This window comes from Paroedura picta, chromosome 5 (genome assembly GCF_049243985.1).
Source record: "Paroedura picta isolate Pp20150507F chromosome 5, Ppicta_v3.0, whole genome shotgun sequence".
NCBI lineage: Eukaryota > Metazoa > Chordata > Lepidosauria > Squamata > Gekkonidae > Paroedura > Paroedura picta.
The window spans coordinates 39099724-39126979 of record NC_135373.1 but is presented as its reverse complement, the minus strand read 5'-3'; the positions used below and the strand labels follow the sequence as shown (position 1 = coordinate 39126979).

At 47.3% G+C, this 27256-nt stretch overlaps 3 protein-coding genes across 4 annotated transcripts in view; 2 read left to right on the top strand and 1 right to left on the bottom strand.

Moving 5' to 3' along the window:
* The first annotated feature begins 8337 nt into the window (after window positions 1-8337).
* On the top strand, window positions 8338-24028 carry ZBTB8B (zinc finger and BTB domain containing 8B). 2 transcript variants are annotated; one of them, XM_077337384.1, is made up of 4 exons: window positions 8338-8439; window positions 11773-12755; window positions 17024-17202; window positions 18694-24028. In XM_077337384.1, the coding sequence occupies exons 2-4, from the start codon at window positions 11810-11812 to the stop codon at window positions 19000-19002; spliced, it is 1434 nt and encodes a 477-aa protein (XP_077193499.1). In that variant the 5' UTR covers window positions 8338-8439; window positions 11773-11809; the 3' UTR covers window positions 19003-24028. The 2 variants fall into 2 exon arrangements, with proteins under 2 accessions (XP_077193499.1, XP_077193500.1); XM_077337385.1 differs by having other exon boundaries at window positions 8408-8514.
* LOC143838869 (uncharacterized) lies at window positions 19110-26914 on the bottom strand. The gene is made up of 4 exons (XM_077340779.1): window positions 26151-26914; window positions 25364-26062; window positions 20143-20283; window positions 19110-19368 (listed from the first exon to the last, which is right to left on the bottom strand). The coding sequence occupies exons 1-4, from the start codon at window positions 26912-26914 to the stop codon at window positions 19110-19112; spliced, it is 1863 nt and encodes a 620-aa protein (XP_077196894.1).
* Window positions 25939-27256, top strand: part of ZBTB8A (zinc finger and BTB domain containing 8A) — a 13055-nt gene continuing 11737 nt past the window's right edge. Inside the window, exon 1 of the mRNA XM_077337382.1 lies at window positions 25939-26228. The gene's annotated coding sequence lies outside the window, so the exon portion shown is untranslated. The remainder of the gene's footprint in view (window positions 26229-27256) is intronic.

Here is a 27256-nt window from a genome sequence, read left to right as displayed (position 1 = left end):
TTTGCAGAGCTGGCCTGCATTCAAATCACTCAGCTATGAAGCTCACAGTAAGATTGTGCAGTTACTCGCTCTCAGCCTAACTTACTTCACAGCTACCTTGTCTGCACTGGCAGCACTGTGCCAGGCTGCTGCTGGGTGTCCCCACGGGGAACTGTTTTCACCGGCATACCTGTTTGCCCTGGGTTTATGCCTCTGGATGAGGCAGTCGGGGCAAAAAGGTTCCACTGCACAGGGGGGAAGGGGGCTTTTTTCTGTTTAGGGACGCAATAGCAATACCACGTTCCTAAACAAACTAAATGCCCCAGGCAGCTCAGTAGCACGGTGCCGCAGGGCCACCTAGGGCATTTTGTGTCCCTTCTGGGACACCGTGGTTGGCCCAAGGCAAGGGGAGGAGGCCTGACTCTACCCTGCCAGATGGGCCTGGCCCAACATAGGCCATGATGACACCTGTGACATGGAAGGGAACATGGAAAGAATCCATGTTCTCTTCCCGTGGGACAACCAAGTTCCTGATCCCTGGGCCAAGAGCCCCAGGCTGGTGCCCATGTAATCTCGAAGCAGGGATTAGCCCCGCAACCAGATAAGCACCATCTTGGGCCAATCCCCCATGCAGAAAAGGTGAGGGTCGTTGTAAGGACAAATGGAGGAGAGGAGAATCATGTCCCTTGCCTTGAGCTCATTGGAGGAAGAGTAGAATGAAAATTGACTCAATAAATATATAAACAAAATACCTTGCTGTTTCTGTTTAAGAGGCTCCAGCATTGCACAGATTGACAGCACCAATAATATAACTGTAACATCAAATTGATGCTAACTCACCATCGGTTTTCAAGGCAAGAGATGAGAAGAGGTAGTTTGCCATTGCCTTCCCTGCATAGCGATACCAGTTTTCTATGGTGGTCTCCTGCCCAACTACTAACTGTGACCAACTGTACTTAGCTTCCACGCTCTGTCAAGATCAGACTAGGGTGGACTACCAGTCTGCTATAAGAGTTAGAAGAAGAAGAGTTGTTTTTTATACCCCACTTTTCACTACCCGAAGGAGTCTCGAAGCAGCTTACAATTACCTTCCTTTCCTCTCCCCACAACAGACACCTTGTTTTATAGACTCCCAAGAAAGGACTAAAGCGTCTTATAGCTTCCAAACCAGGCCATAATGGCAACAGAACAAAGCTATTGGAATATTTATATAGCAAAGTTTGCACCCGACATAGGAGCATGATATCGAGTGCAATAAATAGGTTTCCAAAGAAATACATTGCAAAAAAGGTAAACTTATATTTATTCAAGAAGATTCAATTCAAATTCAGGTTGCAGTCAAAAGGAGAGAAGCCTAATCTATAGAGTGTGTTCCCCATCACAAATGGCCAGCTTGTCTGGCATCATGGGGGGGGGGGGGCTTGTATCTAGAGGAGAGACCTGCAGAAACATGTGACTCCATGGAAGGCCATGTAGAGAAAAGAAAGTGAGAACACAAAAGAGAGAGGCGGGGTCAGAGGGCAGCTCCCACCTTAAGACAAAGAGAGGCATCCCATTCAAGGAGATAACCCCTATGCACACTTAAACTCTACGCATACTTAAACCTCTGCTCTATGGCATCACATCACATCCCTGTGTCAGGCTGCCAGCTTCCAGATGGGGCTGGAAATCTCCCAGAATTACAACTGCTTTCCATACTGTTGGCAGAGTTTGAATATGCAGAGAGGGCCAAGCACTAGGCCAATTAAGGAATAGAACAGGTTTCTTTATGAAGAGAAACAACTGTGTCTAGAAAGGCAGAGGCAGAGATCTAACTATTTCGTTGGCTGTTGTCTGCAGTCGTTCTTCTGTTCGGGCAAGGAGGAAGTGTCCTCAAAAAACACGAAGCCCCCAAAGAGTTAATTAGGACACTGGGGGAGACAATTTATAAATAACCAGGAAGGACCTACATATCTCTTCTATCGCCCCTTGCAGGACACTATTTTCTGCTCAGTCATGCACACTGTAGATCTTCCACAATCTCCAGGTGTTTCCCAGCCTGGCATTGGTAAACTTGGACTGGGGCTCCCTTCATCTCCCAAATCCGGCCTTTCCCAGGCACTTTCTCTAAATTTGCAGGACGCAGGACTCAGCAAGGAGTATCTTCTCAATCTTGCTCTCAGATTGTGCTATCCTCTTCCATCTGCCATATGGCTCTTTCACAAACTTACCTTACAGGGATGTTTAAACAAACAAACCAGCAGTTTCTATAATTACTAATATTTTAAAAAACTCTCTGGTGGTGTGGGTGGGAAAATGGCAGCTGGTGGAAGAAGGTATACAGAAGACCTTTCCATTATTGCTCATGCGTGTGCCTGTGCATTCACAGCAGCAATGAATGCAAAACATATCAACGTATCACATCAAAGTCATAGGATGTCATAGTCCTGCTGTACGCGGCATTGGTCAGACCCCACCTGGACCACTATATGCAGTTCTGGAGGCCTCACTTCAAAAAGGACAAGGACAAAATCGAGAGAGTGCTGAGGAGAGCAACGAGGATGATCTGGCGCCTGAGGACCAAGCCCTATGAGGAAAGGCCAGGGGGAATGTCTAGCCTGGAGAAGAGGAGCCTGAGCGGGGAAATGATAGCTCTCTTTAAGTATTTGAGTGGTTCCTGTTGGCAGCAGAGGACAGGACTACATGCAGAATGGTATTGGCTAGATATCAGGGGGAATCTCACAGAGTAGTTAAGCAGTGAAATCATCTGCCTAAGGAGGTGGTGAGCTCCTCCTCTTTAAGGCAATCTTTAAGCAGTGGCTTGACAGGTTGATCCTGCATTGAGCAAGAGGTTGGACTAGATGGCCTGTTGTATGGTCCCTTCCAACTCATGGTTTCTTAAATGGAGAATCCTTGCAATTTGGCACCAGTCTTAGAAGGTTTCTTTGTCTAAGGATCATGTTGAACAAGGGTTTAGCATTTGTACAAAGATCACACCTCTCTGACCATTCTTTTTATTTTTCTTCTTTTACTCTTCCCCTTTGTCCTCAGTGGAGGTCAAAGAAGTTTACACTTTCTCCTCTCCTCCATTTTATCCTTACTACCACCCAGTAGGGTAGGTTAGGCTGAGCTAGTTAGACTGGCCCAAGGTCACCCAGTGAGTTTCCACAGTAGCGTGAGAATTCAAATTTAAATCTCATAGATCCTGGTCTGAAACCACCACATCACCCTGTTTCCAGCCCCAAGTCAGAATTCCACATAGATCTGTGGGATACGGGCTCAAATACAGAACAGAATAAAAGGATTAAAAACACTTGATTCTTCCAGCAATTTAAATGGGATTAAAACTTGAGAAATCTCAGATAAATAGTGCAGATAAATATGGTGCCTGACCTGAAAGGGTTTAAGAAACACTTTGCATCCTTTAGCTTGTTTGGTTCATTTTGTCACAGACCACGCATGGCCCTTGAATTAGCAGATATACATCTTGGAAGTGTCTGTTGAAACCAAGGGTTTTTTTACCAGGCAACAAAAGTAGTGGGTTACTTTTCCAGGCACGTACAAACAGATGGCTGGAAAATTCAAACCAGGGATTGGTTTTCCATAAATTCTGCTTCCAGACAAAGACAGTGCTTTTTGTTCAGGACCGGACTGGCCCTGTGACTTACTGGGAAAGTTCCTGGCCCTGAAGGATGCCTGGAGCTGGTGAATGCTGGCAGCGACAGTCGCCTGTCTTGCCCACTGCCTCCTCCCACACCACCAGCAGTCAGCTCAGACCTGGCCAGCAGCCGCACAACAGGAAACGACAGGCAAGCCAACAGAGACACTCAGCTCAGCGTGTTCCAGAGCTGCTTGAACAGGCCAATCTGCCCCTCTATTAACAGATGAACTATCGAAGTTGGGGAGACGTTGATATTTTGCATAGAAGATGCTCCCCACTTAGTGTTTACTTAACCTCCTCAGGCCTCTGCCAAACCATTCTTGTGTTCTTCTGCTATTTATAGAGAGGAATGCCTGTGCCAGCTTCTCCTCCTTCCTTTCCCATCTCTCCCTCCTCGCCCAGAGGGGATTTCCAGTGGAAATACGCTTGGCTGCTAAAATAGCCAATGAATTCTCATCATCTGTTTCCAATCAGGGTTTGTCAGCCTCACAAGGGTCGGTGGGTCTGAATGTTTCCAGGGGAATGTTTCCAGGGGAGGCTCCTCCCCCCGCAACCCGTGCCGGAAAGGGCTCTTCAATTCCCTCTCCCTGCAATTAATTTGCCTGCAATTGCATCCTCCCTCCTGGGGGATGATTTGGGGCTGTGGGGGATGGCGATGAGCTCTTAGCCCTGGGGCAAATGCTGCATCTCAGCTAGTCAGCATCATGGCTCGATTTGTATGGGGGCGGGGGGGGGGGGGGAGAACTATTGCTGGCTGGCCTGCTTCTCATCACATGCCAGGGGGGAACGACCATCTGTGCCTTCATCTCTCTTTATGTAGACCACAAAACCAGGTTCTGTTCTTGTACAGAAAAACAGCATCTCATTTCTGCCCAGAGCTCTGAGTGGCAAATCTCCCTCCTTATGGAACCTTCCTGGGGCAGCTGCCAGGGACCGCAGCAAGCAGACCCAGGTGGGATTCCAGGCACAGCCTAAGCCCAGGGGTCTCTCAGCTCTCTTCCCCACCTGCCACCCTTGGCAATGGTTTTGCAGACTCCCTTCCTTGCTTTTGCTCCAAAGCTGAAGCTCACAAAAGAATGAAGGGATTTGCATTGTATTTTAAACCATTCAAAGGAAAACTATACTAACCATGATAATCAAAACCTACATACCAGTTATACATTACACACACACACACACACACACACACACACACACACGTGTGTGTGTAAATTCCCAAATAAAAAGGTACTACTACTACTACTAATAAAAAGGAATAGATCCAGAAAGGAAACATTCATGCTTATGGAAGGGCTTTATGGTATTTGAATACTTTCATGCAAATTATAGGAAGAACCCTTATGGCAACGCTGTAATGTGGCACAGGTAATTCCCATATTACAGCTGATGTTTTAGCTTCCTTTGCACACCCAAAAACGAAAGTGACCATCTTGAACACACAGAAAGGAACCACTTTCGGGTGGATGGGAAAACAATACAAATATTTCAAGATCTACCTTCTGACACAGTTAAGAAAATAATAGTATACTGAGATCTAGCAGATGTTTTGATAGCAAGACAAATAAGATATTGTTGGAAGATGCCCTGTACATGAGTTTCCCTGGATAAAGATAAGAAAATAGCAACAACGGACCAAGCTGCAATTTGCCTGCAGGAGATCAAAACATATATGAGAATCTCAAGCTCAGACTCAGAAGATGTTTCTGAAAAAGAAAATTAGAAAGAAGAAGAATCTGATTCTTATAGCTCTGAAGAGCAAAAGTTAATTCTATACCAGCAGAATGAGCCATACCAAAAGGAAAAGGGAATGGGAAGAAAAAGGAGCAGAAACCATGATGGACTTAAAAATATTATTCGTCTATTTCAGTATAAGGCAACTTCATGTATTCCAGTCTAGCAACTGCACTAGAAGCCCTGACAATCTCACACCAGCCCATATATCAATCACAGAGTAGCATGGAAATAACACCCCTCTGACAGCCAAACAATGCACGGCAATGCAGGCTCACCTCCCTGACATCATCCTGCCCCCACACCTATAGAGAGTGCAGCATCCTTCACTGGAGGAAAGGCTATGGCATGCCCATGAGGAGCCATGTGGCCACCAGACTTATGTGGGTGGGGCACATGAATCTACTTTTGAAAATCCATTTCCCTTTGACTAGCAGATGCTCAGGAAACATGGCCATTCCAGTGATAACCCCCAGCTATCTGCAGAGCTCACTCAACACAGGAAACTTCAAAGAAGTCCATCTGCTCTCCCAAGCAACGGTTCAAGTTTGGGGTAAGAATCAATGGTTTGAGGAGCTGTTTTTTGTAAGACCAATTCTAAGAAGAGAACGCACAACTGCAGATTCACAGAAGGCATTTGTGTCCCAGGCACAGATCGTTTGGGTTAGCCCCCTCTGGTGGTTTTAGGAGGGCCATTACCACAGTTGCAATTCATCTCCACAACTCTTGTTTGTTTTTCTGAAGCTCCCAGGCGATCCTGTAGCCTCCAGGGTTTATCACCACCAGGGGGATTGTAGAGCATGTCTCTCTTCCTTGCCAGAACACAACCCCCTGCACAAAGTGGAGCCCCACCAATGATGCTGAAGACAGCTGAGGTTAGCTCGGATTGGAGGGGGGTAGATCCCTAGACAGATCCCTATTTTTGTGCAAACCCAAATGATATCCCCTTGGTTGTTTTTACAGTGGTGGAGGGAGGGCCATAGGCACCTCTTAAGGGCTTTGGGGGGAAAGGGTACATTTTAAAAACATTGCACATATCATTTAACTACAGTATATCACATATATGTATATTAATGCATATGAATGGAGAAAGAGAGTGCAACTCTGGGACTTCTTTGTTTAGAAAAAAGACATTTAACGTGTGACGTGACAAAGGTTTGTAAAATTGTACATTCATTTACTTTATTTATACTCTGCCAAGGAAGCTTATATCATTTTCCTCTCAATTTTATCCTTACAACACCTGTTGAGGAAGGGACTAGCGCAAAATCACCCAGTGAGCTTTCATGGCATAGAGGGAACTCGAACGTGGGTTTCATAGATTCTCATCTAAATGCATTTGGTGGAGAAAGCAGCTAGGGGAGCTTTCTCCCCCTTTCCCATTAATTAGGGTTGTCAGCTCAGCATTGAGAAATACCTGGAGATTTTAGGGGTGGGACCTGCGGAAGGTGAGATTTGGGGAGGGGAGAGACTTCTGCAGGGTATAGTGCCCACTGGCCCTCCAAAGCAGCCATTTTTTCCCCAGGGAGACTGATCTTTATTGTCTGGAGATCATCAGTTTTCATATTGGGAGATCTCCAGGCATTACCTGGAAGGTAGCCACTCTACCCATAGCACTAAAATTCTCAGGAGCACCTGATGAAGTGAATGGACAATGGGTACAGGACAGACAAAAGGAAATACGTACAAGTAATCAACATTTGCTACCAGTGGATGCAGTAGTGATAGGGCTGCTAGGTCCTCTTTGGTTAGCAGTGGGAGGTGAGTTGGCATATCCAGGTTTGGAAACTCATGGAGATTTGGGGACGGAGCTTGCAGGAGGAGGTGGGCACCTCAGTGGGGTATCATGCCACAGAATCCACCCACTAAAGCATCCATTTTCTCCTGGGGAACTGATCTTTTAGTAATGCATGGATGGCTTTAGCAGGGGATTAAACAAATTTACGATCAGCAACGGCTACTGTGGTTGCTAAAGAGAATATCCCTGTAGTAAAATGGATAGTAAAGAATTAACTGGAATCTGACTAAGAGTGGAGGAAAACTCCACCCCCTGAATTTGTTGTTCTTCCTTAGTTTTCAGTTTTCTATGTGTTATGCCTTATACTAATAATGCCTCCAGCTTAATTCCAAACTCCTTTATTAATCAAGAGCAACTTCATAGAACACAACACAGTAACAGTATAAAATACCCTCCATGCCTACTGCTTGCCACACCCACTCTTTCATCCCTTATATACAATCATCTTTAAAAAAAACATATAGGGACAGGATAAAATCTGCAGCACACGATGTCAGTTTGAGTTGGCTTGCAATAAAGAAATGGTGTTCTGCCTCTCCTGTGAGTACATAGCTTTGTCCCCCCACTCCTGTGAGATTACAAAACTCCCTAGTCAAAAGCAGCAAACCTCTGAATGCCAGTTCACCAGGCAACATCAGGGAAAGCCTAGGCTTCTGTGATGGCAAAGAGGTAGTCGTGTTAGCTGTTGGAGCAAAATAAAAATCCCACTTGCACCTTACGTCAACTTCAAGAAGGACAACATTAATTCCAGCATGAGCTCTCCTAAGCCCCAGCTTCAGAAAGATATGCCCTGTTTGGTGGCCCTTTAGGAGAGCCAACTCCAGCTTGGGAATTTCGTGGCAATTTGGGGGCACAACCTCTAGAGAACAGTTCGTGGAGTGGAGGGTATGTATGATTCCAGAGTCCACTCTCTGAATCTGCCATTTCTTCCAGAACTGACCCCTGTAGTCTGGAGATCAGCTGTAATTCCGGGAGAAATCCAGGTCCCACCTGGAGAATGGCAGCCGCCAGGGCAACTGGTTGGTTAGCTTTCGAAACAGGATGCTGACCAGCTGAACCACAGCCCCAACCCTTGAGCAAACTACAACCCCCATCAGGCAGCGCGGCAGGCGCAGTCTCCGTGAGGGAGGGAAACACAGACGCTTGTGAAGCGGTGCTTGAGCCCGCCTCCTCGTAGGCTGCTGTGATTGGCGGCTGGCGCCTTTCAAGGAGACTGGGCGGCTCCCGCGTAGCCGGAGCGAGTGTGGCCAGGGTAGGTAGAGCGGTGCAGAGCAAGGGACCGGTCGAGAAGGTGAGCGTGCAGAGAATGGAGGCTGCATTGGGGAGCCTGGAGCGTTCGCTGGTGGGGAGGTGCACGTATCTCTAGGTATGCCTGGGGTGGGGGCACTGCCAAGGTGGGTCGCAGTCCCCTCCCTGCTGTGCCTGGGAGTGTTGGTGTTGGGTGGTACCCGCCTCTCATCTCCCCCAACCCCCAGTGTGGGTTAGAGGGGGAGGGGAAATCGGGTTGCTAGTGGATCAAGAAAAAGCCTAGCCCAATTGGCTCTTTTGCTCTAATCTGTAAACCTAGTCTGCAGGGATCAGCATGTGGAGGCTTTCACAGGGTGGAGCAAATGTGTCAGTTCCAGGTAAAGGTGCTTTTGGGGGGTGTTGTGGGGGGGGGGAGTCAGAGGCAAAAGTTGGCAGCCCTGGGAGCCAAGTCTTGCCTGGGAATCATATGGTCTGGTTTTAGAGCCCTCCTTTGCCCCCTAATCTGACAGTAAGGAAGGCAATGCACTCTGCCACATGCTCAGGAACACTTTCCTGATGTTTTGACTTTGTCTGTGCCTTGACACCAGTTAAACCCTCTTAAGAGTGTGGTGTTCGATGGTGAGAGAACAGGAGGCCAGGTTGCTCTGCTTAATATCTGACAGGAGAGGTGCTGGACATCACACATGCTTGGCAGACTCCCCTATAATCCCAGACACATGTAGGCTGGTTGTGGTTTGCCACAGGGCCAGGAAGCCTTGGACAAGCACTGAGACACATATATGGCCAATAGGTCTTGAGAACAGGTCCTGCAAGACTGACCTCGCTGGACAGCTCCAAATACTGGGACAGGAGGAAGCAATGTACTTTTTGGTATCCATAAAGAGCCTGCCTCAAAGGGAGGGAAGGGTGTGTGTGTGAGGGTTTGCCATGTTAGTCTGTTGCAGCATAAGTAAACAGGTGTCCATTTAAATAACCTGACAAGCTTTTGTGGACTAGAGCCCACGCAGTCAGATTGTCCTTTGTGCTAATTCTGCAGCCATTTCTGGTGTAAGCCAATTTACGTGAACTCAAGAAATGGCCAAGAACAGAAGCTGTGATTTTGGGATACAGCCTCTCACCCTGTACTTCAAGCATTTGTGTTTATTCTTTTAAAAATATCTATAAACTCTTTCCCTAGCGAGGACCCACCAAGCTGCATCTGACAAAGTAGGCCCTAGTTCACTGAAACCTGTGGAATAAAATCTCATTCATTTTTGAGGTGCCACATGATTAGGTGCCACCATCCTGTGGTCATGCATATTGCCTACCTCGATTGCTTGGCTTCTAAGGTGAAAAAATGCTGCAACTTCAGCCTGGCTGAAAGCTGTATCTTTTAAATTGGAAAATATTCCCTATAATCCATATGTATATGGTTAATGCGCTCTGTACATGCTTAGGTGCTCCTTATTGTACTGTTATTGAGCCTTTGCTTCTCCAGAGCTCAGCATTGTATGTTGGTTATGGATTTCTGGTTGCCTGGTCTGAAGACATATGTGCAGTTCTGAGGATGGGAGATGACAATGTCCTGCTTTTTTTGGTGCGTGGAATGAGTTGATGGAGGGAAGATGGACTGCCAGGACTGTCTTCTCTTCATATATCTGGCTGGCCAACCCTGCTTAGAGCCAGATAAGGTTTATGCCTGGGTGTCAGCCTTGAAGACAACTATGATATCTGTATTGCTGCATGAACGACAGAGTTTTGTAGATTGTGACTCCTTGAGGTCTGTGCGTTGGTTCTCCTGCCTGAAAAATGGGTGCAGTGGTACAAAAGTGATTGTCAGCTTTATTCTGGTAATGATGACAAAAGACCAAGTATGCCCCCCAGAACAGTGGACAATTATGCAAGAAATAACTGGCGATGTGGTTTTGGATGCTTAGCTCTGCCATTTTGTCGGTGCAAGGACTTCTTTCTTGAAGCACTTAATTTGTGAAAGATTGTTGGGGTGGATCACTCAGGGAGAGCTGAAGACTGGTTCCAGTCAAGGGCCACTGGTTGAAAAGGGGACAGAACCTGGATGGGATGGTGGATGAAAATGTAGCAGGAGAGAAAGCAATGACTCTTTCCCTGGACCGCTTCTCTTCGGGTGGCTGCTAATTCTCTGCTGGCTGTGCTGAAGATTCTTTGTTCCTATGCCTGGTTGGCTTTTCCCTGGAGGGTTATGCTGCAAAAACCACATGGTTGAGAGGAGCTGGATTCTGCTTCGGTCCTAATGCCCCTGCACAAGCAGGTCACCTTGCAGAGTTCTGCGTTTTCTGGAGAGAAATGTTGGAGGGTCAAGGTATTAATCTCCTGGCAGCTCCAGCCTTTCTCCTCCACGTCCATATTCTGCAAGTGTGTTAATTAGGTCTCCTGCTCCATAGCCTACTTTTCAATTCCATTTTAAGAACTAATACATTTGATTTCCTCAGGTTGTTGTATGTGTAATTAAGGGAGGTGGGATAGATCTTAAAGCTAGAAAGGGACATCGTGGTTTTTAAAGGCTCAGTGTTCTTCCCCTCATACTGAGCATTCATCCACTAGGAGTGCTCATGGGCTGCTAATTTGTTATCACTAACAACATATGCCATATATAAGTGTACATTTCAGCTTGGAGTGGTATCATGGGGGGTAGTTACATCTGCAGCAGATGTCACGGGCAGCTGCCTGCCAGCTCTGCTTTTGGCTGGTCATCTTATTGAATATAGTCAGAGGTGAATGCTTAAATGTGTTTGTCCTTTTGCAGGCCAGGCAGTCCTTTGGTGTTCAGTTGTACCCCAGTGTCTGAGCACATGTTTTGAACATAACAGATTCAGAGTTCAATCCCAAAATTTCCAGTTGAAAGGGATCTTGGGTAGCTGACTTTAGTCTACATTAAAAAGATGCCTTGACATAAGGCAGTTAAATCTGTAAACACAAAATAAATGCTGTCTGCTCTGTGTTACTTGCCATCAAGATGCTTCCATCCTATGGCGACCTTATGAATTAATGACCTGCAAAACATCCTATTGTTAACAGTCTTCCTTGAGTCTTGCAAACTGCAGGCTGTGGCTTTCTTGATGGAGTCAATCCAACTCATGGTGGGTCATCTTCTTTTCCTGTTGCCTTCAACTTTCCCTAGCATTATTGTTTTTTTCCAGTTAATATAGATGGGGAGATCAGAAAGCTAGAATTTCCTGAAAGTTATTGACAGGGTGTGCATGATCATGGTGTGCACTGATATCTATGGCAGCAGAAATCTGTCGTTGCCCCAGGTGTAGTCAAGTCTCTCCCAAGTTGTTTTTCTGCTCTTGGGAAGGGTCTGCACACTAACAGAAAGGAATGTATGTTCTGATGTTCTCTTCCTGCTTTCCCTTGGTAGGGTTGAGAAGTCCTTCTTAGCAGTGGCTTTAGGAGAAATGGAGATGCAATCTTACTACACCAAACTCTTGGGAGAGCTCAATGAGCAACGGAAGAGGGACTTCTTCTGTGACTGCAGCATCATTGTGGAAGGGCGGATTTTCAAGGCACACAAGAACATTCTGTTTGCCAACAGTGGTTATTTCCGAGCCTTGCTGATCCATTACATCCAAGACAGCGGGCGGCACAGCACTGCTTCCTTGGACATTGTGACTTCCGAGGCCTTCTCCATCATCTTGGACTTCCTTTATTCGGGGAAGCTGGACCTTTGCGGGGAAAATGTGATTGAGGTCATGTCTGCGGCCAGCTACCTACAGATGACTGACGTGGTCAACTTCTGCAAGACGTACATCAGGTCGTCATTGGACATCTGTCGGAAAATAGAGAGGGAGGCAGCCTTTTATCAGGCTGACAGTGGGACCTCCAGCTCTGCCAGGGAGGGCACCTCCTACAGTGCAAAGAGCCAGTGCTCAGCTTCTGTTTCATCCCTGCAGGAGAAGGAAAGGATTCCAGATTGTCAACGAGACCCTCCCTGTGGGGAATGCAGCAGCTGCCATCCCATCGAGCTTGTAGTGAGGGACCCTATAAGTAGTGACTCGCCGGACGACACTAACTCTTCACTGCCCAAAGTAGTGGAACCAAAAGTGGAATTTGATGCAGACGAAGTTGAAGTGGAAGTGGGTGAACGGCTGCCGCAGTACCCAACTCCATTGACCATAGAGCAGATAGAAGAAGGGCTTCATAGTGGCCAGGCAATGGATCTGGCTTGCAATAATTATCACATGAAGCAGTTCTTGGAAGCATTGCTGCGCAACAGCGCAGCCCAAAGGAAAGACGATGTGGTCCATCACTTTGTCCGTGGTTTTGAGGGTAGGCCAGAAGATGCAGGTGTCCCCATGAGTTCCATGATGGACATTCATAATGACTGGTATGGAGAAGATACAGGTGAGAGAAGAGTTCTTTAGCCTATATTGGACTTCTGGAACCTTTTATAAGCCAACACAAAATGCAATGATGCATTAGGTTTTTCTGATTAGTTTTTGTAAAAGGTATTGTGTGTCTTGTTTTCAGACCTTACAATGGCCAGGGCAGTTGTCTACCTTCTATGTGATTTCCGTGCCACGATGAATATTTTTCTCTATGAAATGTGTGCATTTTCACTCTTATGTATATAGGAGGTACCTCTTGACATGATTTTTTAACAACATGTTGGAACTGCTTTTCTCCCAAAGTGGTGTCTAAAACCATCTGATCAAACCTTTGAAATCCACACATTAAGAATTAATATTGATTCTAACCAAATAAGCAAACACAAAACCCACTATTCTGGTGCTAATAAAAACAAAACAAAATGAATAGCATCGACTGTGTTTTGATCCAGAAAATTAGGGGTAGGAGACAGCCAAAGAAACAGCTTATTAATTCCTCAGAACCTCCTAGTTTTTGAGGGAGAGAGATCTGGCTTCCACTTGAGATAGAACTTGAAGCAAAGTTTCTTTTGATATGCAATTTTGAAGAGGTTCATAAGGATTTATTCTCCAGTATTCTCACAGCACAAAAGAATCTGAGTTTCAATGAACAAAGCCTTTAGTACTCAGAATATTCGGGTTTTGGAAAGATGTATACATCTGATTTGGAAACTAGTTTGTATCTGGAACCGGCATTTAGAGCTCACTTTTTCCCTCCCTAAATTGCTGATGGTAATTGTGACGAATATGGAATTAAGAGTTACCTGAAGTACAATGTTGTGTTTTAGAATGTTTTCCTTTTAACACACTAATATTAGTCAACCCAGCTGAATCTCTGTACTTTAATATTTCAGAGAAAAATCTTGGTTTTACCCAAAAAAGACAATAAACAAAGATTATTTTCAGTTTATGATTCTGAAATCCATATGATTCTGCACAGGATGTTTTTGCTTCCTAAGTATGCTTTCCTCTGCTGCCTTGAAAGTCCAGTTTTCACCGGGCTGGTGGAAGTTGGAGTATCTTTATAGCTGCAGGAAGTCCATGTAATAGCAGTTACAGCTGCAGAAAGAAAAATGTGCTTCAGAAATAGTGTCTACAGTCCTGCAAATAGTTGCAAAACAGGTCAAATTGCCACCAGCTGATAGTAAAACTTGGCTGCATTTCTTGTTCCAGTCTTTTTTTCACATAGTTTTATTGAATTTGCATGAAACAATGCAGATGACGATCCAGAGAAATAAAACATTGGATTTGTTACTTTTAGAATCATAGAATCATAGAGTTGGAAGGGTCCTCATGGGTCATCTAGTCCAACACCCTGCATTATGCAGGACACTCACATCCCTATCGCTCATCCACTGTAACCTGCCACCCCCTTGAACCTTCACAGAATCAGCCTCTCCGTCAAATGGCTATCCAGACTCTGTTTAAAAATTTCCAAAGACGGAGAGCCCACTACCTCCCAAGGAAGCCTGTTCCACTGAGAAACCACTCTAACTGTCAGGAATTTCTTCCGGATGTTTAGACGGAATTTCTTTTGAATTAATTTCATCCCATTGGTTCTGGTCTGTCCCTCTGGGGCAAGAGAGAACAACTCTGCTCCATCCTCCATATGGCACCCTTTTAAATACTTGAAGATGGTTATCAGATCCCCTCACAGTCGTCTCCTCTCCAGGAGACGACAGATGTCCTGATACCAGGCAAAAGGTGAACTTAGCTATGTTTTTAATGGGAAGAGGTTTGAGCATTATGTATGTTGGGAAGCACAGAGCAAATCTTTGTGTTGGTAGATATTGGGCTTGATTCTTAGCAGCGTGTGGCACAGAACTATTACAGCAGTGGTCCCCAACCCGTGGGCCGCGAAGGCCTTGGAGCCGGGCTGCGGCTCCTTCTTCCCTCCCCCCCCCCCGAAGCGAGAAGCTTTAGCGGCCAATTTGCTTGCGGCCCGGAGGGGCCGGGAGGGGGAGCTGCGGCCGCCGGCATGGTGGCGGCGCAAACGCGCATGCGCGGGCCCCCAGGCCGCCTTCTCCCCGGACTCCAGAGCAGCGGTCCGCAACAGGACTTCTGCAGATGACCAACTCCTTAGTTTCATGTGCTCAGATCATGCGAGACTGCTGGGTCTTGAGTGGGTGTGAGAACCTGCAGAATCAGGGCTGCGCAAGCTTGAAAGCAAGATGAAAATACAATATGTTTTGGAGGGCTGCCACAGTATAGTGGTTAGGCTGGTGGAAGGGGCTAGAGAGAACTGGGTTACATTTCCCTTTGCTCTAGAGCTCACTGGGCAACTTTGGAGATCACATGATCCATTTTCTGTGTAACATACTGAAGTAGTGATCATGTGTAATAAGGCCGCACAATAGATGTATTCTCACGATTATTTATGGTACGATTAAAGGTAGGTCCATATCTGAGGGACTACCTTTTCGAATGTGGCCCCAGTAGCTCTTGGATCATGAAGTGCCAATATGCTGTCGATCCTTGGCCCAAAAGAAGTGTGTCTGGCCATGGCCAGGGCCTTTTCTGCTGTGGCCCTAACCTGGTGGAATATCCTGCCAGTGGTGATCCGGGCCCTGATGGATTATCAAGGTTCTGCAGGGCTTGCAAAACATCACTCTTCCATGAGGTATATAGTTGATGCTAGGGCAAATAACAAAATCAATGGCTCTCCTCCTCTTTCCCAGAACATACCCCCCAGAATCACATCGACATTATTGGCCAATGATATAGGATAAGATCAAGATCAACTGGAAAAATATTGGGACACTTAAAATGATGGTTTTATAAGTTTTACCATATGTGTTTTTTATTAGGTTTATGTAATTTTAACAAGTGCACAGCCCTGAGCCTCTGTCAGGAGGAGCTGCTTATAAACCCCATTTTTAAAAATAATGATAATGATAATAATGATAATAAAATATTTATATTTTATTACCATTATCATTATTATCATGATTTATTATTTATATCAGATATTATTTATATCAGATACAATATTATATCTGTACACAAGACATCCCTGACAAGACATCCCTCAGTTTAACATAAAACAAAGTGCCTTAAGATATGTTCAATCATCCCATGCAATAACATGTTATTTTCCAGCAATAAATAAAAGTCTTTAAGATATGTCCAGTTATTCCGTTTACACCGGTTTCAAGCAGCCTCCTTCAAGGAATGTATGGTCATCCTTCTCATTAATACAAATATATAGGAAACCTTTATTTTTTACCATGTATCCATGTGACTTCCATAGCATCAAGTCAGAAAAGGATGAGAATGCAGAACTTTGAGCAACCCTCCCTTAGAGGGATGGAAATGATGCAGAAGGAAGTGGGTGGGCTAAACCCTTTGATAAAAGACAACCAACACTTATAGATAGCATGAAACCAGCCATGGGCCTATGCCAAGTACGTTTGCTTTGGGCAGGCAGGTGGAGAAGCTGTACAAATTGGAAGCACTGCTGCTTTTGGAACTTTTGTGTGGCTGATAAACTAAAAACGGTTCATAATGCAGGCAGGTGGGCTTTGTCAACAGAAACATGGTCTCCCACCCTTTTCCGGTGACCTGGTTTGCCAAACTGGCATACACTTCTCTTTTTGTTCCTAGAAGTAGCCTCTGGGCATCTTGGGGTCTTGCCAGGCAGTGTGTTGTAGTGCATTACTCAGATAACGGCGACACAATAATGGTTAGTTGGTGATGTGTGGTTCAGACGTTTTTCCTTCAGGTACGAGCTTGTGTTGCAGCCAAACTGCATTTCCCACCTTTAGCTGTACTGTTCCGAAGAGAATCCCATTTTTTCTCCATGTGTTGCAGTAAGTGATTGTGCCCACTGTTCAGAATACAGTTGATGCCATTGCCCTGTTTCATCACAACAAATGCAGCTCTCTTCTACCTATTATGCTGTTTTGAACCCTATGAAAACAGGAGTCCAGTAGCACCTTTAAGCCCAACAAAGATTTATTCAAGGTGTGAGCTTTCGAGTGCAAGCATTCTTCATCAGACGAAGCCGGATGCAGTCTGAGGAAGAGTGCTTGCACTCTAAAGCTCACACCTTGAATAAACTTTTGTTGGGCTTAAAGGTGCTACTGGACTCTGATTTTATTGTGCTACTTCAGACCAACACGGCTATTCATTTGAATTTATGAAAACAGGGCTTGTTTGTTTTTTAACAAGTGGTTTACAAATTGTGACCTTGCTTACTCAGGAGTAGGTTGAATTGCCTGAAACGGTATTGTTTTCTTTTCAAAGGGGACGTTCTAGTTGTGCCAATCAAGCTCCACAAATGCCCGTTCTGCCCATACACAGCCAAACAGAAAGGGATTCTGAAGCGACACATCCGCTCCCATACAGGAGAGAGGCCATATCCCTGTGAGATCTGTGGCAAACGCTTCACCCGGCAGGAGCACCTTCGGAGCCATGCTTTGAGTGTAAGTCTGGAATGTGTCTGAGGTCTTGCCGGAAAGAGTTTGAAGATGGGGGCTGTGTTTTGTGTGTGTGTGTGTGTGTATGGAGTATGTATGTCATTCAAAGAGATGAAAGGAGCATTAGGCAAGTCTCCTGCCAGAAGAAAATGCCTGCCCTAGGGGGATGGAACTGCAAAATCCAAACAATAATATAATAAAACTAGGGGCAAAGCCCGTTGCATTCAGGAATATAACAGGCACTACATTTGAGGTGTGTGTGTAAGAATTCTGAGGATAGCCTCTACCTCCCCCCAGGACCTGGAAAGGCTGCAGGCTGCAGGGAACTCACTGGCAGGGGCAGCTCTCACTCAGCAGGGATCTGCAGTCTCCAAGCATCGGAGGGGGTGGAAGGAGGAAGGGGGTGGTCAGGGGTGGGGGATGGAAGGCAATTGGCTGGCTGCTGGACAGACAGGCAACCTAATTGGAGGAGGAGGCAATCAGGGGCAGGACAGCCAGCCTGAGTGGATGTTAAATGCTGAGTGGCACTTAAGCCATGAGACCAGCTCCTCCTCCAAGGTCTTACCAGAAATATCTAGTAGAACAAATAGCCACCAAGTCATTATCATTTAAAAATAACTCAGACCCATAAAACAGAGACCAATAGAAATCTAGAATGGCCAAGATATCTAGAATGGCCAAAGTACATGAAAAAGGCAGAGGTTACCAACTGCCACCCAGGTCAACGCCACATTGAAATCACAGCGCCTTAACATGACCTATAAAGGCAAATAGTGAGGGAGTCGAGTTCCAGATGTTGGGTGTCACCATTACCGGATTGGTTCCCACCAGTAGTTTGGTCTGTGGAGAAATAGAAATATATGTAATTTTTTAAACTAGGCATGAAAATACCCACTGGCCTCTCATGGATAATAGTCAACTCCTGGTAGGCCAGGCAGGGGAAGTTGTTAAGGTTTTGTTTGTTGGTTTAATTATTTATTTTACCTCATTTATTCCTCACAACAACCCTGTGAGGTAGGTTGGGCAGAGAGTGTGTGACTGGCTCAAGGTCACCTGGCGAGCTTCCTTGGTAGACTTGGGGCTTGAACCTGGGTCTCCCAGCTTCTTGTCCGGCAGGGGGCTCCTGGGAATTGTAGTCCATGGACATCTGGAGGGCCACAGTTTGACTACCCCTGGTCTAACTGCTACACCACGCTGGCTCTCTGACACATAAATATGGTTGGGATTGAGCTAGTGCTCAAAATCTGGTACATGCTATAGGACTGGGGTAGTCAAACTGCGGCCCTCCAGATGTCCATGGATTACAATTCCCATGAGCTCCTGCCACCGTTTACTGGCAGGGGCTCATGGGAATTGTAGTCCATGGACATCTGGAGGGCCACAGTTTGACTACCCCTGCGATAATCCCTTGCAAGTGGTACAGAAACCATCACGGTGCCATTGTGTCCTGAGGATGGGTCACACAAACTGGCATCCGGCTTCCTTTCCATCTTCTAGGTACATCGGTCGAACAAGCCAATAATCTGCAAGGGTTGCAGGAGAACATTCACGAGCAGCCTGTCCCAAGGATTGCGACGTTTCGGCCTCTGTGACAGTTGCACTTGTGTCACCACCACACACGAGGATTCCATGCCCATCAACCTCAGCCTGATGGAGCCTTCTTCAGAAGGACCGGAGAAAAGCGACCCAGACAACGACTGGCCCATCTACGTTGAATCCGGGGATGAAAATGATCCGCCTGATGATGACGACGCTGACCCAGACCCTGATGAAAAGCGGAGCTTACACCGAGAGGTGCTTATGTAGCACCAAAAGGGGGTGGGGGGGGCAGGGGAGATCTCAATTGCTGTTACCGATTTGTCCTCTTACAGCTGAAGACTGCGTATTTATCCAGATTTGTGAAGGTGTTTTTTTTATATTAATAAATTCCATTTTGCTAGAACAGGTAGGAATGGTGAATCTGGAATTCGGAAGTGTCTTTTTGACTTGTTAGTGCTGTGCGCTACACATTCTAAAGGGATTTGGGGTTGTGAGAGAATAGAAGCCATGTCCCCTGCAATTTTGGGGGGTATGGTACAAGTTAATGTACTTTTGCAAATGATAATCTTCTTTGTATGTTTGATGCTCTCTTTCGCTGTTGTCCTTTTCCCTGGTCTCAGATGGGAGGCTGTCCTAAAAAGAAATGGAGAGGTCAACCTGAATTTCTGTGGTAGTTTTCTAGCACTGTTGCTCTGTTCTTCCTGCTGTATTATCCCCAGATCTTAATTTTAACTTTGGAGATATAGAATAGGATTGAACCAAAGCCAATGGGGATAAAATTTGGTTACAGATACAAGCATATCCAGTAAGCACGGATTTCCAAGTCAAGTACACAGTGGGCTCTGAATTTTTTCTCTGCACCTTTATTTAAAGAAGAGTGTTGCACTTTTGGTCGGTTTTGAGTTTCAGTGGGGATTCTCTCCTGGTTAGGCAAGTAATCAGTTCCTCAGGGAGATATAAATTGGCTGGGGAACTGAAGACCCCTTGGACCTGGTTTCAAGGAGCTGGCAATGGAAGGGGGCTTTCCAAACTGGGGCATGTGAACACTACAGGACACTTAATTTTGGTGGAGAAGCCTTTGCTGAGCTCTCCATGTAGAAGGTACTGAGTTCATTTCCTGCCATCTCCCCTTAAAGAATCTCAGGTAGCTGCTGTTGAGGAAAGACCTGGTGCATTTGAGAGATGCTGCTAAGCAGAGTAGACAATCGGGACCAACAATCTCGCTGTGCATAAGACAGCGGTGCATCTTCCCTTCCCACCTTTTAGAATAAGTGCCCAAAACTTCCACTCATTCTTCTTATGGTAAATAATAACAAGGCAGCGTTGTTACTCATCTCATTCCGTTGCACAGCCTATTAAACCTTCATTTCGGCATGACCGATGATGTTACGTGGTTCCCTTGCTCACCTTTCCCTGCACCTAGTCTGCTTCCCTTCAGCACATCTGCCAAATCGCTCCTGCTTGTGTGTCGGAATAGCTGACATGGCAATGGCAGAAAATCCCTCAGTAGAAGAAGGATAAATGCAAAACAGAGAGGGGGTGGGGGATCTGGGGAAACAAGATGAAACAGAAAGAGAGAGCCTGGTGGGTACTTGATGGAATTCTTAACACGTAAGTTCATTTTGCAACTGTCTATTTTTGTTAAAGGTAGCTTTTAAACTCTGGCTGCTTGCAGCAATATTAAGAATTGGGATGGGATACTGTTGCTGTCTGGTCATGCTTAACAGGCCCAAATGGGCCTGCCTCCTTCCAAAGCACTTATCAACCATGGTCATACTAGCCAGAGGTTTTCTGGTCCCTTTTCAGCCTGGCTTCTTTGCCGCAGTTTGTGAGTCGGATCTTGAGAGTCCAGCTGGCTTCGAGAAATGCTTTCTTCCATCAGGAAGCACCATTCCCTCATGTAGTAAACTCTTTAGAGCCTCCAGGATCAGAAGTAGGCTTTTCTCAGTGAAGAAAGGTGCTTCCACTAGCTGAACACATCCTTAGGACACAAACGTTTGCCGCTATTCTCCTTTGTGTGTTTCTGCTGCTTGTACAGATGGTAGAATTTGTTGGTTCCTAAGATGGGTTTCTGTATTTGTATTGTCTTCTGAACGTTTGTTACAATTCAAGCATGGACTCTCCTTCCTTCCAGCTAAATTAGGGAGGACAGGCATTGGATTCTTGAAGCAAGCAGAGTTAACTTGGTTGACTTCTCTAGTATTGTCAACAATTGCTGGTAACAAATGTAAGACTGCAAGAGTTACTGAAATATTCTGTGAAAGATGTCAAAACTACACAGCCATTTGTAGCCACTGTGGCCCCAGGAAAGAGTTCCACACAAGCTGGACCAAATGAAGAAGTAGCGCTGACACCGCCTTAAGGAGGGGATCATGTTCCTCTTGCACAGTGGACAGACCTACAAATGTACACACAAGCCGTCTGTTTGTCTTCCTGGATGCATTTTGTGAAGTCACTTGTGAAGTACGGTGGGTTGTTACATCCTCCTTTACCCATCTCCTATGTCAAATGTAAACTGTGTTGCGATTTCACAAGTTGCAAGTGGAAACGAGATGCTGCTTACCCAAATGTAGAATTGTGACATCAACACGAGAATATGTGGGATGAAGAAAAGGGCAGGGGAAGATGCAATAATTTTGTTTAAACATCATGATGTAGCAAAAAGGAAATGTACAGTCTGCTCACTCCACATTTCCCTTGAAAGAGTACACCGTGGAGAGAAGTCACTATTATTTTCATTGGTTTTGGTTCGTTTGGTACTGTTTCTAGTAATCTTGTCATTCATAAACTGGTGCTGAATTTAAAAACTGAATAGTCCCACCCTGGAAGCAGTCAGCAACTGCTTTCCAGAGGACTCCATCTGCAACAAGTGAGCAGGCTTTGTAAACCAGTTTAGACTTGCCTTGGGCTCTGGCTTTCAAACAGATTCCTCCCATGGGTGCTTTCTGGGAGTGCGTTGCTCATGGAAAGCCGACTGGGAGCACAACCAGCAATGTTAACCAATTAGCAAGGCGTGCTGGGATGCATGTCCTTTGTTGCCATTCTGAGGGCTCATCATACGCTCTTTAGGGGCCGCTCAACAGCGTCTGGCGGGGACAGACCAATGTGCCAAAAAACATCTTCTGGTGGCTTAACTTTATTTTACGCAGTGTGTGGCGGTCTGCCAAGGCACGTTAACGAGAAGATTCAAGACTCTTCTGGATGTTACTATCTGTGAGAGATGTGTTTTACTTCAGCCTACTCCCTGTGGTCTTTAGAGGTTTTCTTGTGTACCTTGTGAGAGTGAATCTCTTAATGTTTCTGTGTCGGGTGGGGTGGGAGAGAAATTCTGGTCTCATTCCTGTTCAACCAGAACTCAGCTTTTTTTGGCTCTTTTGTCTCAAGTTTACAGTTTTGAAGTGGATCCTGTCTGTCTTCTTGTGCTTTATGGGAAAGGGTGCACTTCATTGGCTCAGCTGAGGGGCTTATAAATCCACGGCACTTCTTCCTTGGCTTGAGGACATTTCTCTCCATTATAAATGTCTCAAGTATGGTGCAGTCCTAAAGATGCTTCATGAGGTGCTTAAATGGAAAAGAGTTTGTTTCTAATGTTCTGTTCCTCCTTCCCCCTTTTTGGAAAGGCCAAGATTCTCTACATAAAAATCTTGAAGTTACTTAGGGAGAACCTCAGCTTTTTTCCTGATGTAATTTCTGTTTCTCCATGTGTAGTAGTAGATCTCTTAATGGCACATTGTACTGCATTGACTTTCTTGCAGTCTAATTCATCAGTCATAGAAACGCTTAAAAAACCCCTAAAAATTGGATTCTGTTCATGGCAGTAGAACTTGCTTTTACATGGGACTGCAGTATTTTGGAAATTCCTATTTATTTTTTGAAACTGACAACCCTAGAGCTAATTTAACAAATGAAATGGAATAATTGGTACTCACTGAGTAATGTAAACCTGTTATTAGAAATTCAGGAACACAATCCTTTAACTGCCAGTTTTAATCCACCGTTGCAAACAAAACAACTAAAAACAACAACCCAAACTAGTGTGAATTAACAGTTGAAAAGACTGATTCGATTTCAAGTTTTCTCCTAAGCAGTTTTCATGGGCTGCTTGTAAGTGAACTCTTCTTGTCCTCGTGGACAACAAATTATGCATGCTATTATGGGGCCTGCCCTATGAAATCAGTGGGGTAACAGTTGAATAGATAGTTTCTGAGTTTCCACTGCAAGACTGCAGCTAGTACCACATTTTGACTTTGTGGCAAACTGGTAATAAGATGTCACCTGGATACCGGAAACATTTCTGTAGTGTCATATGGGAACCTGGCAATGTGCTGAGTTTGATACGCACAAAGACTGACCCCTGAACCCGAGGAGCTTTCAATCTTAAAGCAGACAATATGAAAGCAAAGAGAAAGAATGTGGGTGGAAAGTTTAAGACAGATTTGTGGAGGGCTAATCTCTTAGTGGCTGCTAGCATGATGACTAAAGGATTCCCCCACATTTCAAGGCAGTAATACCAGAGCCAGCAGGCAGCATCATGGGAAGACCCCAATCTCAATGGCCTCTTGTTGGCCCTCCATAGTAAATGGTTGGCCAGTCTGGAAGACTGACCACTGGTCTGATCCAATTTGTGACATCCTTGTGAAGTTGATAGGGAATGATTCAAAAGCTTCTCAATTTCTTTAATAGATCCCATTTCTGGTCCAAAAGTGGCCCAGTAAAGATGTAGTCCCAATGTTCCTAGCACATGTAGTTGTTTGTTTCTTTTGCCTTCTGAACATTATAATATTTAAATAAAAAGCATTGTGATCCCGTAGATCTCTGAAACAAGGGCTATTTCACCTTGAAATAAAGATAAATGCACTGCTAGAGGGCTACAAAGGGAGAAGGAGCTGCAAGATTTCTGGTTGGGGACTTGGCATTTTTTGTGGCTCACAAAAAAATAAATAAAATGGAATTAATTTATGTTACCAGCTGCCTAATTTCCAATGCTTCCCTTCCCCTAAGATTTGGATCTTTGTGTGTTCGCATCAAGGTGGAAGAGTCAGAAATCAACCAAAGCTGAGTATCTGCAAACATAGCCACCCCAGCAACCATTACAACCTCTTAATTTTTTTTCTAGCGGTGTGTGTGTGTGTGGGGGGGGGAAGTAATTTGTTTGTAATTTTTGTTCCTACAGTGGTGCATTTTTTTCAAGTCATGGATGTCAAAACTGTCTATGTACTATACCTGTTTATATAGCTGTAGTCCAGTACTTTTATAGCTGAAAATGTGAAAAATAAATATTAAGAGAACACAACAGTCACGGAATGGTGTATATATGTGCCGAAGGAGACAGCTTTCTGCACATAAGGGCTGAAGTACTAATACAATTTCCCCACTTGCATGAGGTGTGGCTTGATTATCAGGCAGTTTGCCTGGAGCCAGTGAAGGAGAGCTGCCTCTGGAAGCCACCTTCTAAGATCCTGCACTTGAATGCATCTTCTCGCTGTGCATATCCAGCCCCATTAAAGTAGGTGGATGGAACTTCTGATGTTGCTGGAGACCAGCATTTTCCCAAGGAAGAAGGCATCAGTCAGAGTGCTTCCCTTTGCCCAGAGCTGGATCAAAGCCATTGTATTTAAATGGGAACTTGCCAAGGGTCTTGCATAGCCTGACTGGGGAACATGCAGTTGCTGAGCACTCTGACAGAATTCTATAGCCACAGTCTTCTGGGTGCAGGGAAATCTCTGCCAAGAAATGTGCTGTTGGCCATTAATGCTTTTTCCAAAAGACCCCCATTCCCGAAATGGAGGAAAAGCTGGCTTATGAACATAAAGAAGTGGGGTGGCAGGGCCTTTTTGTTCTTGTACTAATTTGCATGCCTTTCCAGGGAATTTCATTTCCTGCTGTTTGAGTTCAGCAGATGCAGGGCAAATCTAACAGTTTCTTAGGAGGGGTGTGTGCGTGGGGGGGGGGTGCCACTTCACAGAGATAAATGTGCTCCTGCTCTTATGTAATACCTCCCTTCCATACTGGACATGAATAATTCCCTCTGGTTTTGCATGTTAAGGGCTTGTGGCTCAGGGTAGAGCATCTGCTTGTCATGCAGGAGGTCGCAGGTCCAATCCCTGCCATTACCAGTTAAAAGGACCAGGCAGCAGGGGATGTGAATGATGTCTGCCCAAGACCTTGGAGAACTACTGTCAGTCTGAGTAGACAAAACAGACTTTGGCAGACCAATGGCCTGACTTGGTCATAAGGCAACTTCATATGAATGTTCATGTTCTACAAGCAATGTATTATTGGGAAAATACAGGGTAATGCAAATATATTTTACTTCATTTATACTCTTTTCTCCCTAAAGTGGTCCACAAGTGGCTTCCAACGTTCTTCCATTTTATCCTGACAACAACCCTGTGAAGTAGGTTAGTCCCAACTGGGTTTCTCCCCTCTCTGCTGCTCTCGGGCTTCACTTACATGAGATGTTAGTCAAAGCATCTCTGGGAATCGCCAGTCCTGCAAGCTGGGCAATGAGCCTTTCAAATCGCCCCAGAAGAAGCCAAGATGGGAATGGCAGAGGGAGGGGCACCAGGTGGAGGCCTCGGGAAGCCCTACCGAGCTAGGGATTTCTTGCTGAGGGAGATGTATATACCGTGAAGGGCGGCCCGTCGCATGCCAAACCTGGCTTAGGTCGGGGGAGGGCAGGGCCCAGGCAGTCTGCGGCTCCGACTCCTGCCACGGCCTGTCTTTGCGCCCTGGCGGTTGGCCACGCTGTGAGGCTGGCCTCGATGAACCACTGGCGGGATCGAGCAGGGCCCCTCTCCGGCTGTTCACGCTCTTGGGACTCTCTCCCCGCCGCCCGTCGACGCTTGCCAAAGCGGGAGGCCGCGCTGAGGGCGATCGCGCCAAGGCAGCAGCACGCCCCTCCGCTCGGGCCTTTGCGCTGGCGCAGCGTCTCGTGGGAACTGGGCTGCCGCCCGTGCGACGGGCGACAGCCCACTTCCCGCTAAGCGAGTCGCGGCGGCGCGAGTGGCCGTTCCCGGGGGCGCTGGCCAGTGGCCGCACGGCGCTCCTCCGGCCCGGGCGGCGAGGGAGCCAAGCGCGCGGGCTGCGCGGCCTTGGGGCCCCCTGGCTGGCCAGTGGGCGTGCGCAGAGCGGCGGGCGAGGCCCCTCTGGCCGCGCACAGTGTGTGTGGGGGTGGGGGGGAGGCGGCCGGCGGGCGGGCGCCCGGGGGGCTCTCCCTCCTTCCCTCCCTCTTTCCCTCTCCCTGCCTCGCTCGCTCGCTGCCTGCCTGCCTGCCTGCCTGCTGCCGCCTGCGCGCCTGGCTCCTGCCGCGCTGGCTGCGTTGCCCCTTTAATTGTGTCCCCGGCCCTCGGGCGTCTCTCTCCAACGCCCACGTCAGCAACTACCTTTTGTTTCTCTGCCGGCCGGGCGCTTGCCTGCTTCGGGGCGCCGGAGCCCGGCCACGCTTCGCCTCAGCCTCGCCACAGCCCGGCGCGCCCCTCTCCAAGGCAGCGGTAAGGCGGCGGGCCGAGTTGGGCGTCCGGCGGCGCGGAGAGGGAGCCAGCGAGCGCCCGCACTCGGCTCGGCCCGCTCGCCCGCCCGCCCGCGCCTCCAGGGCGACGTCGGACAGCGCCCGACTAGCCACCGAGCGAGCCCCGCCGGGCGCCATCGGCTGTGGCGGGCGCGGCGGTCGGGGAGCCGCCGCCGCCAGAAAAGCGGGCGGGCGGGCGGATGGGCTGGCGGGCGAGCAAGGCAAGGCTGGCACAAAGGGCGTAGGGGGGAGCCGGGGCGCGGGCGGGCACTGCGGCACCGGCGCCCTCCCGAGGCCAGGCAGCTGGAGCCCTCCCCGGCGGCTCGGCGGGCGTGCCGGGCGCCAGCAGGCGTCCCTGGCTGCCGACGGCTGAGCGTCCGAGTCGAGCCGGGCGCGCCAGAGAGCGAGGGCGCCCCCTGCCAATGCGGCCAGTCCGCGGGGGCCGAGCTGCAGCCCAGCAACGCGGCGCCTCGGGACGGCCACCTGGCCGTCTCCGCCTGGCGCCGCCGCTGACTGTGGCGCATCTTTGGAGGGGCGGAGACGGGCCGTCGGAATCCGCCCCGGCGGGGCGCCCGCGGGTTCCGCGCTTCGCCCGCCCCTTGAAGCGCGGGGCCTGCCTGCCGGAAAGTTCGCCCCGCCGCTCGGGCCTCCGGGAGGGCCGGGAGCCATCGGTCAGGGGCGCGGAGCCTTCGCTTGCCCTCCCGGAGACGGGATTGTCTGGGAACCAGACTGCCCTCAGGGAGCCGAGGCACAGTCAGCCATCGCGCCTCTCCGACAACCAGCCTGGCTTGCCAGCCGCGGGTCGAAATGTGTCGTATGAATTGGTGACGCGGGTCTGCGGAGGAAAGATCTGAATTGGGGGCTTTTTTCGCATAACCGTGTGATGATTCATTTCCATGTGACAGTTTGAAGAGCGGTGGAAAAGTTGCTGTACCTCTGCTGTCATGTGTAGAACTTGGCATGGGCTGGGTGCTTAGTGCAAAATTGGTCGGGGAGAAACTTGATGGAAAA

Coding starts and splice junctions, on each gene's coding strand:
- ZBTB8B (XM_077337384.1), top strand. CDS start 11,810: ATGGAGATGCAATCTTACTACACCAAACTCTTGGGAGAGCTCAATGAG. Junction 12,756..17,023: donor CTGGTATGGAGAAGATACAG/GTGAGAGAAGAG, acceptor TTCTTTTCAAAG/GGGACGTTCTAGTTGTGCCA. Junction 17,203..18,693: donor TTCGGAGCCATGCTTTGAGT/GTAAGTCTGGAA, acceptor TCCATCTTCTAG/GTACATCGGTCGAACAAGCC.
- LOC143838869 (XM_077340779.1), bottom strand. CDS start 26,914: ATGGCTCCCGGCCCTCCCGGAGGCCCGAGCGGCGGGGCGAACTTTCCG. Junction 26,063..26,150: donor GCTCCGGCGCCCCGAAGCAG/GCAAGCGCCCGG, acceptor ACACAATTAAAG/GGGCAACGCAGCCAGCGCGG. Junction 19,369..20,142: donor CAGACTAGGTGCAGGGAAAG/GTGAGCAAGGGA, acceptor ATTTCTTTTTAG/GACAGCCTCCCATCTGAGAC.